The sequence below is a fragment of the Triticum aestivum genome, chromosome 6D (assembly GCF_018294505.1).
Source record: "Triticum aestivum cultivar Chinese Spring chromosome 6D, IWGSC CS RefSeq v2.1, whole genome shotgun sequence".
NCBI classification, from domain to species: Eukaryota; Viridiplantae; Streptophyta; class Magnoliopsida; order Poales; family Poaceae; genus Triticum; species Triticum aestivum.
In genome coordinates, this window is record NC_057811.1 from 429,970,137 (window position 1) to 429,984,624 (window position 14,488).

At 49.1% G+C, this 14,488-nt stretch overlaps 1 protein-coding gene across 1 annotated transcript in view; it reads left to right on the top strand.

Moving 5' to 3' along the window:
- Positions 1 to 1,945, top strand: part of LOC123145590 (probable pectin methyltransferase QUA2) — a gene marked incomplete at its 5' end in the record, with an annotated part of 5,347 nt that extends 3,402 nt beyond the window's left edge. Inside the window, 2 exon segments of the mRNA XM_044565053.1 lie at positions 380 to 518; positions 1,265 to 1,945. Of these exon segments, the coding sequence (XP_044420988.1) occupies positions 380 to 518; positions 1,265 to 1,414 (289 nt within the window).
- Between the last annotated feature and the right edge of the window lie 12,543 nt (positions 1,946 to 14,488).

A 14,488-nucleotide genomic window follows, 5' to 3' on the forward strand; every position in this document is an offset into this window, starting at 1 on the left:
GCGACTCATAACTTTTATCTACAACAACAACAACAAAGCCTTTAGTTCCAAACAAGTTGGGGTAGGCTAGAGCTGAAACCCAAAAGATCTCGCAACCAACTTATGGTTCTCGCACATGGATAGCTAGCTTCCATGCACCCCTGTCCATAGCTAGTTCTTTTGTGATATTCCAGTCCTTCAGATCTCTCTTTACGGACTCATAACTTTTACCAAACGGCATTTTTTAGCATGCTTATGCATATCACATTTTTGTACAAGAATGATTCTTGATCAGATGGGGATCACCACAATGTAAAATGTTACCTTTTAGATAGTTTTATCCTTGTGGATCTTCTGATCACTATCACTCTAACTGATAGAATGTCAAACATCTGTTCAGGTGTGAAGCATTTCCAACTTACCCAAGAACGTATGATATGGTACATGCTGATGGATTTCTATCACTTGAAAAGCGCCAAAAACGTAGATGTTCTACTCTTGACATATTCTTGGAAGTTGATCGCATCCTACGACCAGAGGTAACAAGTTTTGCTAATATTACATTTATACTAATATAGGAACTGGATCGTTCAGTCATGAAACTCATATGTAGGTTCCTATGGATTCTGATCAGTGAGCAATAACGGTGTCATGTTGTGTGTTGGTGGTTCTAAAAGTAAAATAAAAAATGATTCATATGGCTCCATTCTAATTATCGTCGCTTCTGAACTATGCCATATGCAAGAAAGTTTAGTTTGGGATATCCACAAGATAAGCATTAATTTTGGTTTAATTCCAAAAACTCCATCCTTCATTGTTTGACCAAATTGCAAGCGTTAGGTTTTTTTCTATCCAGAAGCAATGTGAACTCTACTATTGAAGATGCGGCATTCAGTATCTCGTAAACTTAGGTCTGATGCACAAACATTCTCACTTACCTGATTTAAGAAATTGTCCTTGTAAAGTACTCTGCGTGTAGTTTTGAATCAGGCTGTCTCTTGGACAAGTCCTTCACTCACATATATCTACAGCCTATGTAAAACAGTGCTTGCATTGACCATTACTCCCCCCGTTCCTAAATATAAGTCTTTGTAGAGATTCCACTATGGACGACATACGGATGTATATAGATGCGTTTTAGAGTGTGGATTCATTCGTTTTGCTCCGTCTGTTGTCCATAGTGAAATCTCTACAAGACTTATAGGAGTATTTAGGAACGGAGGGAGTAGATGATGGGTGTTCAATGTGTTGTCTAAAATTATGTATTTATTTTATGCCTGTGCAGGGCTGGATTATAATACGTGACACCGCCCCTCTTATTGAAGCTGCAAGATCTGTTGCTGCTCAGCTCAGATGGGATGCCCGTATATTGGATCTTGACATAGCCAGCGATGAAAAACTGTTGGTCTGTCAGAAGCCCTTTCTGAAAAAATAATGAGCATACCAGACACTGACACACGATTCAGAAATTGGAATTATTCTTTACCCCCTAAATACTGTTACAACGTGTTACCCGAGAACAACTGGGAACAAATTTCAGTTGAAACACTGGAGGAATGGGTCAGCTAACTCGTCATGAATCGTCATGGGCCGCAAGGCGCCATGAGACTGATCGGGCAAGTGCATGCTGCAGACATGATTGGCGGCTAAGCTTTCCAGGCCAAGGTTTTACTGCCAGGACACGGTGATGAAGGCGGCAAATTATTTTTGTAGCAAAACCATATATTTAATAAAGGGATGATGCTGCGGCGTACATAATCGCAGCCAATGTGTCATATGGGTATAATTCCATTTTTCTCCCTCTCCCTCATTACATTCTCCTCCTCTGTAATGGTGCTCATTCATTCTTGTATCTTGTATGTAAAATTTGTTGAAATTTATACTGGTCATCCCCAGATTACAGTGCTGTGAAATGAAGGTCAATATTTCAGATGAATGATAGGAAAGAGCAAAACAAAATTCTTCATATTAGATGTTTCCACCTGCATTTCTCTTTGTGTCGATTTTGTGCATGTCCCACAGCATGGTATCTGTATTATTCAGGAACTTCCTGCTTTGGACAACTATATATGGAACTTCCAGATTTTCTTACAGATTCTAGTGCAAAATTCTCTCCAGAACTTAACAGTTTTTCTTGCAGATTCTAGTGCAAAATTCTCTCCAGCTATTTTGCACGCCGTTTGTGTGTGATTGGTTGCCCATAGACCATAGCCGAACCTGCTTATCTTTAGCTGCATGGGTGTTGCTGTATTATTTGAACCCTCCCATGATTATACTACTTAGTACGCAGGGTGGAACGTCACTCATATCATAGTGTTCTCCAGCTGCCACATGCACATCATCAGCAAAGACAAACTGATGGCGATACGCCACCATAAATCCAAAGGAATTGACACTGCCGATGCCATTGGCCCTTGATTCCATCCAACGTTTCTTTCATTCCTTGGCATCACAGGGTCAACCCAACCCTGCGGAGGACAGACAAATGATCTCCTCGCAAGTCGTACTCCTGGGCTGGCAGAGCAACTTCCAAAGCAAATTCGGTTGCCGCTGTTTGTCCTGTGGCTGAAAGTCGAAACCGCTGGTGTTAACAAAAGAAAGACTCGTCGCTTCCAGCTCTTGAACGCACATCTGGGCCAGGCGATCCACGCTTGTTTTTATCGGCCATCTGGCTGGCACAATCTTGTTCGCGAGTGTGGTGACAGTGACGGCCCATCTGAGGCCGGAGATGATTGGTCCGTCCGCTCACTCACGCACTCAGTCGCAGCCTCACAGGGTTCGGCTCCACCCGCAGGCGCAACGAACCATTCCATCCACCATCTGGCACTGGCAGTACGAAATCTTAATAAGCAAGTCGAATCCGGTCCATTGCAGTTTATAGACCCAACGATAAGATTCTTTTGTGCACCAACAAAAAAGGTAATATTCCTTTTGGGGCCGACGCCGGAGCAAATCAAATTTTGTTCTCCACAAGTTTTGCCATAAGACGAGAGTAGCGGCAGCAAGTTGCGCACACATATATTCTACTACGCCCAAATTATCCGTGACACTGACCCAAAGCAGACCATCTGCGTCAAAGACCTCTTTTTTTTATGGAAACACTGACGCCCACATGTATGGGCGTTTACATCTCGCCCACACGCGTGGATCCGCGTCCATTTGTGGGTGCATGAATCTTGGCATGTTTATGGTGCCACGTAGGACTGGGCTGGTGTGTGGGCATTCATCCGGTCGCTCACACGTCCATTTCACCACACGGAGGGGCCGGTGTGTGGGCGTTTAGCAGTTCGCCCACACGCCACTTTTCACTCACGCACAAGAGCTGGTGTGTGGGCATTTGCCATCTTGCCCACACGCCCGTCTCCTTCCCCACACCCAAGCTGCCAGTTGCCATGCGTTTTGCAGTGTACATGGCAACTGCCCTAGTGTGCTTGTAAGCAGATGTCAACTTTCTCTTTTTTTTACCCGAATATGTCAGTTGCCATATGTTTTGCAGGGTACACGACAACTGCCCTAGTGTGCTTGTAAACAGATGGCAACTCTTTTTTTACCCGAACATGTTGTTTTGCCATGTCTCTTTGTAGCTGTCGTGGAATTGTCACGGCAGATGTCCTCGAGCTAGGACTTAGTCGTGGAGCCATCGCAGCTAGAAAGCTTAAAGGGGTTAAGCGGGACAAGGAATACGAGGGTTTATACTGGTTCGGCCCCTTACGGTGAAGGTAAAAGCCTACGTCCAGTTTGAGGTGGTATTGATTAGGGTTTCGATAACCAGGGAGCTAAACCGCTATGCCCGGCTTTCGATGAGATTGTTCTTCTCCCTAAACCGCTGCCGGGTCGTCCCTTTATATAGGGAGGCTGACGCCCAGCAGCTCTCAGAGTCCCGGCCGGCTCATAAGAGTGTCCGGCTCGGACTCTCAGCTATCCTTGCCTTGCATTACAAGTTCTACCATGATAATGATTGCAACTACGGGCCTTAAGCCATATCCGGGTCTTAAGCCCATCTTTGGCCCACCGTCTTCAAGCTTGACACCGGGCTTCTGGCATTGACCATATGAGTAACCCGGCCCCTCCTGGCGGGTGACTCTAAGGTCTATATCCTCAACATTAGGCCCCAGATTGATTTGAGCCGGCTCATGTCAATCTTCCATTCCTTCGACAGAAAACCTCCGGCTTACAATTGTGTGAAGGCCATAACCCGGCGTGACGTCATCCTCTGGACTCCGGATAATCCGCCGTGACATCATCTTCCATTAAGCCCGTTTTTTACTCCGCCAGATCCGCAACGGATCTTTTTCTTTACTGTCATCCCGAAAATCGAGGCGTTTCGTGGGGAGATAACCACGCCGTGGTCTCCTTGATTCTCGCGCCCACTTATGAACTCGCCTTATAAATAGGCCGGCCCGACGGGCTTTCAGCCACTTCTCTCTCCTTCATCTTCTTCCTCGCGCTACTGCTTCCCTGCCCGAGCTCTGCTACTGCCACCGCCGTCGCGCCCCCGGACTTCGTCAACCTTGGCCGCTGCATCACCCTGACTCGGTCCAGACAAACGGCGGCAACCTCCGCTCCTCTTCGGCTCCGGTGATTCCTCGCCACTCCATGGGGCAGACCCGCACTAGGGCTTCATAGTTCTTCCTCTGTTCTTCGTAGTTCATCGCGGCTCTCAGTAGATTTGAATTTTACTGCCCCTTTTTGATCTTAGCTCTGTATAAACTTACTGCGGTAGACGTTGAAGACCCATTTCACATGCAAATAGCCCTCTTTTTACTGCATAAGAGCCTTGTTCAAGCTCAAGAACCTCCTCGCGTCTGTTTCTAGGTCTAGAAACTTTTCTTTTGCTCGACCATTTTGATCCAAAAATTTTACTGCGATGCGTGAAACCTGTTTTACCACACTTAGTAAAAAACTGCCATCATTGAGTCTCGGCGGTTTACATTTCCGGTTTAAAGAAACCACGCGCCGTAGAACCTTCCGGCTTAAAGGAGACCATGCACCATAGAATTTTCCGGCTTATCTGTGATAAGGCCGTAAACAATCGAATTACTCTCAATACTTCAGGCGGCTTAAATAGCCCGATGCACTTAAGTGTATACCATTAGTCCCCTTCATAAGCCGCCGGCTCTCATTGAACTGTAGATTTCTTCCGGCTCATAATTAACCCAGACGTTTTTCCTTTTGTCATAGACTGCCGACTTTCACCATGCCTCCCAAAGCTCCCAAAGCCTCCATTACTTGCAACTGGATGAGGTCCAATGTCACCAATGAGACCCTAGCGGATTTTGTTAAGTCTGGATATCTGGCCAAGAAGGACATCATGTCCTACCGTGCCCCTGACCCATCAGAAGAGAGACCACAGCCAAAGGACGGGGAGGTAGTGATTTTTGCGGATCATATGAGCCGGGGCTTCGCACCGCCCGGTTCAAAGTTTTTCAGAGACGTTCTGAATTTCTTTGATCTGCGGCCGCAGGACATAGGACCCAACTCAGTGTCCAATATCTGCAACTTCCAAGTGTTCTGCGAGGTTTACCTTGGAGAAGAACCTAGTCTACTGCTCTTCAGAGAGCTTTTTTACTTGAACCGTCAGAATGAGTGCGCCAATGGGCCAAGTCTAGAGCTAGGTGGCATCTCCATTCAGCGGCGAAGGGACTGCCTTTTCCCTTACGCAGAGCCGCCCAGCCACCCCAAGGACTGGAATCTGACGTGGTTTTACTGCCAAGACACGTCGCCGGCTGATGAAAGTCCGTTGCCCGGCTTTCGCCCCTCACGCCTGGAGCCGACTCACCCACTGTCAGACAAGCTGACTCAAGCGGAGCGCCAACCTCTGCTCCCCACTATCAACAAGATCAAGGCTCTCCTGGGCAATGGTCTGAATGGAATCGATCTGGTCCGGGTCTGGATCTCGTGGCGGGTGATCTCATTGAGCTGCCGCCCCGGCTTAATGTGTGAGTACACGGGCCGAAAGGACGACCCTCAGAGACACAGCCGCAATGATCTTCCTGAAGACGTTGCAGAGGAGATGACCAAGGCTCTCTTGAACGAAAGCCTGGCAGACTGCGGAAGGACCGGGTTAGCCCCCTTCTGCAAGACCAACCCAGCCCCAGCGGTAAGCCGCTGATCTGAGCATCTTATCTGTACATAACTTTCATCTGAATCATTTTTAAGAAAACCTCATTGTATTCTTTCAGGCTGATGACAAGTTCTGGCGGGTCAAATATGACCACGAAGCGGCCAAGAAGGCCAGAAAGGCAAAGAAAGCCGCCAAGAAAGCCGCTCCCCGTAAAAAGGGGAGTAGGCCAACTGCTTCGGAGCTGATGCAATTAAGCGACAGCTCCGAGTCAGAGGTAACCCCTGAACTTGTAAGCTCTTTGTTGTGTTTATTGTTTATTTCTTGTCCGCCTTACCAACACTTGTTCATCAACAGGATGACACCGGAGCCAGTAACCCGGTGGTTGAAGAGGTAATGTCACTTTCCTCCGACTCGGAGCCCTTGCCAAGGCTGAAAGTCCGAAGGGTAACCCGGAAAGTAAGCTTTTCACATCCTTTAGCTTATCAAGATCCTCAATTTATTTTGAAGCGACAGGTTCATGAGAGCTGGCGTCACACCCGGACCAACAAGGACACCGACCTCTCTTCCGGGCTACCTGACGCATCGAGGAAGCGCCGAACTGAGGTTATTTCCCACTTGTACCCTTTTCATCCGTTGGCGGGTGTTATCCGTCAGCCACTCAACTCTTCTGACTCAAATTATCAGAAGACCTCCCCCTCTTCGGCCGACTCTATGCAGTCGAGTCTTCCGGCTTTCAAGACCGCGCCCGGGTAATGACAACCATCTCATATTATACTTGTCTTTACTTACCCTTTTTGTGCTTAACGTTTCTGCCCTTTCAGTGCCCAGGCAAAGCTCACCAAGAGAGCGAAGAAGACCAAGTCAGCCGGAGAGCCGGATTTGCCTGAACCGGAGGTGACGGCTCAAGAACCGCCAGCTGCCTCCGCCCCCGAAGCCACCATTCCAACCGACAAGGCACCTGTAGAAACTTCTGCTAATCCGGAGGCCTCCGGCTCGGCTGAGCCAGTAGATGACCCGGAGGTGGTAATCACCCGGACGGAATTCGTTGAGCCGGGGAGACCTACTCCACTGGCCAAGTGTTCTGCCAAGGGGGAGTTGCTACAGCCCCGACGGGTTGATCGGGAGCTCACCAACTACGCCAACCTGAGCATCGGAGAGCTCATCTCTGGCTACGTCAGCCAAGTGCACAAGAGCCGGGACGCAGAAATTGCCGTGGTGAACCAGATCCAGCAGAAATCTGAGGTATTATTCTTCTGTCCTCTTTACCATGCTAGCCCCCAAGTCGACGACTTATGATTAAGTATGTTGTAGACTTAGGTTCCAGCTTACTCAGTTGAACCAGCAATTTGTAGATAGAAACGTTCAATATGCATTAGCCCCAAGTGCCAAGTGTCTTTGCTTGGAAAATGCTTGGGACTTTAAAAATTATATGATAACTGTTCATCCTCTAACCCGGAAATTATGCAGGCTACTTGCAAAAAATTTGAAGCTGACATCTCCGATCTGAAGACCCGGCTGAAGACACAAGAAGTAGAGACCCGGAAGGCCAATGCCAAATTCGTGTCCAGCATTGCCGCTCAAGAAAAGCTGAAGACGGAATTTGATGCTGAGCGAAAAAACTGGGCCGAAGAGAAGGCCGCTCTAGTGAACCGGGCCGAGCAGGCGGAGAAGGCCTTGTCAGAGAAGACAGCCGAGCTTGCCGGCTTAAAGCGCCAAGTGTCCCAGATGGTTGCTGCGATCTTCGGTAAATCATCCACCAGCTTTCATCCAGCTTAAAATTTTACTGTCTCATAATCCATCATTGCCGGCAGCTCAGCTTAATCTGTTATGCAGGTCCCAGAAGCGCCAACCTCAATCAAAGCGTGGTAACCAAACTGAAGGCCGTGTACACCCTGGTGGAGCAACTCTACACCGGGTCACAGCGCGCCTTGGCTGTGGTAGCCCTATCCAATGAGGTGCCGACTCACCTGGCGGAAGTCCTTCGCCGGCTCGCCGTTCTGCCTCAACGTATCCAAGAGCTGCGACGGGCCTCTGCGAGATCCGGAGCCATATCAGCGTCAAGCCGGGCTAAGGCATTCCTTCCAGAGCTAAACCCGGCGGACATCGCTCTGGGCTATCCCAGTCTGAAGGAAGATGGCACCGCTTTTGACCAGAAGGACTTCGCGGCGTGCGTGAAGGCCGTACGCCCGGTAGCCACCCTTATTGGTGACGACACAAATCTAACCAAGTATCAGCCGGGTTACAACGCAGAAAATCAGAGGATCCCGACCCTGCGCTATGAAGCCCTCAGCTTAATCCCGCCGGCTCGTCAGCACACCTTCGCCCCGGAGATTGACCCGGCGGGGTTAATTGACGAGGAGGCTCAATTCGAAGCTCTGAGCGGCATCGACTGGAAGTCGTCGACTTTCCAAGCCTTGGGAACAGCCGGAGGAGAGGAGAGAAATGAAGAGGAGACTTCAACCCGCCAGGCGTCGTAACTTTGTAGGCGGCTTACCAAACAATGCTCCACCCTTTTGGACTCGATGAGTCTTGTAATAGAGTAGGTCCAACACTTTATCTTTGCCGTGCCATCGTGCACGTATTGAATGCTGAAGTCTATTGAAGTTGTCTCTTTGATATTTCTCCGGGTCATTCATTCTCCTTGGTCTCAAATAGTTGCCTTGAACTATCCTGCATAAAGGACAACTCACAAGTCTTTAGGCGGCTTACCGCGCTGAGACTCATAGGTTTGAGATACATAACCCGGACATGAATCAAAAAAGATTGACCCTCAGTCATATCCTTAATATAGTCGTGATAACACACTTAGCGGCCTGCAAGCACATTTTCGGTTTAGATAACCCGGGTAATAAGGTTGGTACCTCAACCCCGGTGTACCTGTCTTAATGATACCCATTGTGTTCAACTAACACTGCTAACAAAGTTTTAAACCGGCAAAGTGAGACCCGGCTGTACACACTTTGACATAACCAGAAAAAACTTACTATAAAGCAGAAGAACTTCGGGGCTTCCAGTTCGAATACGACCAGAGACCCGGCCCAAAGGGGTTATGCTAGGATTCGAATGCGATCATATAGCCCCCAGTGGGTGTGGCGATGCCAATCAAGAGGGTACCGACAGCTATGTTCTCTTTGGTTCGAATACGACCCATGTTTGAACAGGAAGCCCCCAAGTGATTTTAAGAATTGTTTTACGACGCTGATTCGAATACGATCCACGTCGGTTCTCAAAGGGGTTAAACTAAGATTCAAATATGATCAAAGAAAAACCTCCCAATGAGCTCGGCACTTTGCCAATCAAATGGGTATCGACAGCTATGCTCTCTTTGGTTCGAATACGACCCATGTTTGAACAGGAAGCCCCCAAGTGACCTTATTGCTTACAGCTAGATTCGAATACGATCATAAGCTGGATCCTCCTTCAAGTTATCATGTAATCTTGCAATGAAAACAACACGTGCATATTTGGAGGAGAAAAAGAGGTCCTGCTTTATTGCTTATCATAATATATACATGGCTTAGAGGAATATGTACATCATGAGAGCCGGTGGCTCAAGTGTAGTACGGCCGAAGCTGACTATGTTCCACGGCCGACGGGTCTCTTCCTCCGACTTACGTGAATCTTTATGCTCCCGAATGTCAATGAGGTAATATGACCCATTGTGCAAATTCTTGCTGACCACAAAGGGCCCTTCCCAAGGCGGGGATAGCTTGTGTGCATCTGTTTGATCCTGGATGAGCCGGAGCACGAGATCGCCTTCCTGGAAGACCCGGGATTTAACCCGGCGGCTATGATAACGGCGCAGGTCTTGTTGTTAAATCGCTGAACGGGCTGTTGCTACATCACGCTGTTCGTCCAACAAGTCAAGAGCATCTTGGCGCGCCTGTTCATTATCCGCCTCAACGTAAGCCGCCACTCGAGGTGAGTCATGACGGATGTCACTGGGGAGGACTGCTTCTGCCCCATAAACCATGAAGAAAGGCGTAAAACCCGTAGACCTGTTAGGAGTAGTGTTGATGCTCCATAACATGGAGGGCAACTCCTCCACCCAACAACCCGGCGTCCGTTGCAAAGGGACCAAAAGCCGGGGCTTGATGCCCTTCAGAATCTCCTGATTAGCTCTCTCAGCTTGACCATTGGATTGAGGATGAGCCACTGAGGAAACATTAAGTCGGATATGCTCTCGTTGACAAAACTCTTCCATGGCGCCTTTGGAGAGATTGGTGCCATTGTCAGTGATAATGCTGTGCGGAAAACCAAAGCGAAAGATCACCTTTTTCATAAATTGAACCGCCGTGGCTGCATCACACTTGCTAACTGGCTCCGCTTCAACCCACTTGGTAAACTTGTCAACTGCCACCAAAAGGTGGGTCTTCTTATCCTTGGACCTTTTGAAAGGCCCAACCATATCAAGCCCCCAGACCGCAAAGGGCCAAGTAATTGGGATCATCCTCAGCTCTTGAGCCGGTACATGAGCCCGTCGCGAGAACCTTTGGCAACCATCACACTTACTGACCAAGTCCTCTGCATCAGCATGAGCCGTCAACCAATAAAAACCATGACGAAAAGCCTTGGCCACAAGAGACTTTGAGCCGGCGTGATGACCACAATCCCCTTCATGGATCTCATGCAAGATCTCTTGACCTTCCTCAGGGGAAACACAACGCTGAAACGCCCCCGTAACACTGCGGTGATGCAACTCCCCATTGATAACAATCATTGACTTAGCCCGCCGGGTTATTTGCCTGGCCAAAGTTTCATCCTCAGGCAACTCGCCCCGGGTCATGTAAGCCAGATATGGCATTGTCCAGTCTGGTATGATATGGAGAGCCGCCACCAGTCGTGCCTCCGGGTCAGGGACAGCCAAGTCTTCCTCTGTAGGCAACTTAACAGAAGGGCTATACAGGACGTCCAGGAAAGTGTTAGGCGGCACCGGTTTTCGCTGAGAGCCCAGCCGGCTTAAAGCATCTGCCGCCTCGTTCTTCCTGCGATCGATGTGTTCCACTTGGTAACCCTGAAAGTGCCCAGCAATGGCATCAACCTCGCGGCGATAAGCCGCCATGAGAGGGTCCTTGGAATCCCACTTTCCTGATACTTGTTGAGCCACCAAGTCTGAGTCGCCGAAGCACCTTACCCGGCTTAAGCTCATCTCTTTAGCCATCCGAAGACCATGGAGCAAGGCCTCGTACTCAGCCGCGTTGTTAGTGCAAGGAAACAGCAACTGTAGCACACAATGGAACTTGTCACCTTTAGGGGAAGCCAACACGACTCCAGCCCCCGAGCCCTCCAACTGCCTGGACCCATCAAAGTGAATAGTCCAATATGTGTTATCCGGCTTCTGCTCGGGCACTTGTGACTCTATCCAGTCATTGATGAAATCCACCAAGGCCTGAGATTTAACAGCAGTGCATGGCACGTACTTGAGACCATGAGGTCCAAGCTCTATAGCCCACTTAGCTACTCTCCCTGTGGCCTCTCTGTTTTGAATGATATCACCAAGAGGGGCAGAACTGACCACAGTGATGGGATGACCCTGAAAATAATGCTTAAGTTTCCGGCTCGCCATGAACACACCATAAACAAGCTTCTGCCAATGCGGATACCGCTGCTTGGACTCAATGAGCACTTCACTGACATAATAAACCGGCCGTTGAACTGGATGCTCCTTACCCTCCTCCTTGCGCTCCACCACCATAGCCACACTGACGGCTCGTGTGTTCGCCGCCACATATAATAATAAGGGCTCCTTATCAACCGGAGCAGCAAGGACTGAAGGCTCTGCCAGCTGCTTCTTCAAATCCTCAAAGGCAGTATTAGCTGCATCATTCCAGACAAAGTTATCAGTTTTCTTCATCAACTGATATAATGGCATGGCCTTCTCACCCAAACGGCTTATAAACCGGCTTAAAGCAGCGATGCGACCCGCCAAGCGCTGAACGTCATTTATACACGCCGGCTTAGCCAGGGAGGTGATGGCCTTGATCTTCTCCGGGTTAGCTTCAATGCCTTTGTCAGAAACCAAAAACCCCAAGAGTTTGCCTGCAGGAACACCAAAGACACACTTGGCCGGGTTAAGCATCATCTTGTAGACCCGGAGATTATCAAAGGTTTCTCTTAAATCATCTATCAGAGTTTCCTCCTTTATGGATTTAACCACAATGTCGTCCACATAAGCATGAACATTGCGCCCAATCTGTTTATGAAGACAGTTCTGCACGCAACGCTGATAAGTCGCCTGTGCACACTTGAGTCCAAAGGGCATGGAGACATAGCAGAAGGCTCCAAAGGGAGTGATGAATGCTGTCTTCTCCTGGTCCTTAACTGCCATTTTAATCTGATGATATCCGGAATATGCGTCTAGGAAACTTAAGCGCGTACAACCTGCCGTAGCATCAATAATTTGATCAATACGAGGAAGGGCAAAAGGATCAGCCGGACACGCCTTGTTCAAGTCCGTGTAGTCCACGCACATCCGCCAGGTGCCGTTCTTCTTGAGTACGAGCACCGGGTTAGCTAACCACTCTGGGTGGAAGACTTCAACAATAAACCCGGCCACCAAAAGCCGGGCCACCTCTTCGCCAATAGCTTTCCGCCTCTCTTCATTAAACCGCCGAAGGAACTGCCTGACCGGCTTAAATTTCGAATCAACATTGAGAGTGTGCTCAGCGAGTTCTCTAGGTACACCTGGCATGTCAGAAGGTTTCCATGCGAAGATGTCCCTATTCTCACGGATGAACTCGATGAGCGCGCCTTCCTATTTTGGATCCAGATTGGCACTGATGCTAAATTGCTGAGATGAGTCTCCTGGAACGAAATCAACAAGTTTAGTCTCATCAGCCGACTTAAATTTCATTGCCGGCTCATGCTCCGTAGTCGGCTTTTTCAGAGAGGTCATATCAGTTGGGTCAACATTGTCCTTGTAAAACTTCAACTCCTCTGTTGCACAAACAGATTCTGCATAAGCTGCATCGCCTTCCTCACACTCCAGGGCCACTTTCCGGCTGCCGTGAACCGTAATGGTCCCATTGTGACCCGGCATCTTGAGCTGTAAGTACACATAACACGGCCGAGCCATGAACTTGGCGTAAGCCGGCCACCCAAATATAGCATGGTACGGACTTCTTATCTTAACCACCTCAAAGGTCAATTTCTCCACCCTGTAGTTGTTCTCATCTCCAAAGGCCACTTCCAACTCGATCTTGCCGACTGGATAAGCCGACTTACCAGGTACGACACCGTGGAAAATAGTGTTGGACTGGCTGAGGTTCTTATCAATCAACCCCATATGACGGAACGTCTCATAATAGAGGATGTTGATGCTGCTGCCTCCATCCATGAGCACCTTAGTGAACTTATATCCTCCCACTTGAGGAGCCACCACTAAGGCCAAGTGGCCCGGGTTATCCACCTGGGGAGGGTGATCCTCCCTACTCCACACTATAGGCTGCTCAGACCACCGCAAGTAGCGTGGAACCACCGGCTCAACAGCATTCACAGCCCTCTTATGAAGCTTCTGATCTCGCTTACACAGGCTGGTGGTAAACACATGATACTGTCCACCGCTAAGCTGCTTTGGATTGGTCTGATAACCCCCCTGCTGCTGTTGATGACCCTGGCCAGACTGTTGATTAAAGCCACCTTGACCGTTCTGAGGATTAGAATTTGAGCCGCCGCCCGGGCCATAAAAACCGCCGCCGCCTGAGCCGCCGCCCGGGCCATTGTAATTCTTAAAGGCCTTCATGATTGCACAGTCCTTCCATAGATGAGTCGCTGGCTTCTCTCTAGAGCCATGCCTTGGACAAGGCTCATTCAACAGTTGCTCCAGCGTCGGGCCTGACCCGCCGCCTCGGGGAGGGGGCCTCCCTTTGCGTCGCTGGTTATTACCTTGTGAGCTGGTGTTGGCCACGAACTCTAGGCTGCCATCCGCCTTACGCTTGCCACCACCTTGGTTCCCCGGGTTAGGTTGATGACTCTTGGCATTGCCGTTCTTCTTTCCCTTCCCTGTCCTTTCATCATCTGAAGCAGGGTCCTTGGTACCATCAGAATCGGCGTATTTGACGAGAGCCGCCATCAGTGTACCCATATCATTGCAGTCGCGCTTAAGCCGCCCGAGTTTCATCTTCAGGGGCACGAAGCGACAATTCTTCTCCAACATTAAGACTGCAGAGCCGGCATCCATTTTATCAGATGAATGTATTATTTCTTTAACCCGGCGAACCCAATGTGTCGTAGACTCACCCTCCTGCTGTTTACAGTTAGTCAAATCCACAATTGACATAGACTGCCTACAGGTATCTTTGAAGTTTTGGATGAACCGGGCTTTCAGCTTAGCCCAAGACCCGATGGAATTCGGTGGTAGCCCTTTCAACCAAGTACGGGCAGTCCCGTCTAACATCATGGTGAAGTACTTGGCCATTGCCGCCTCACTGACCTCCAGCAGTTCCA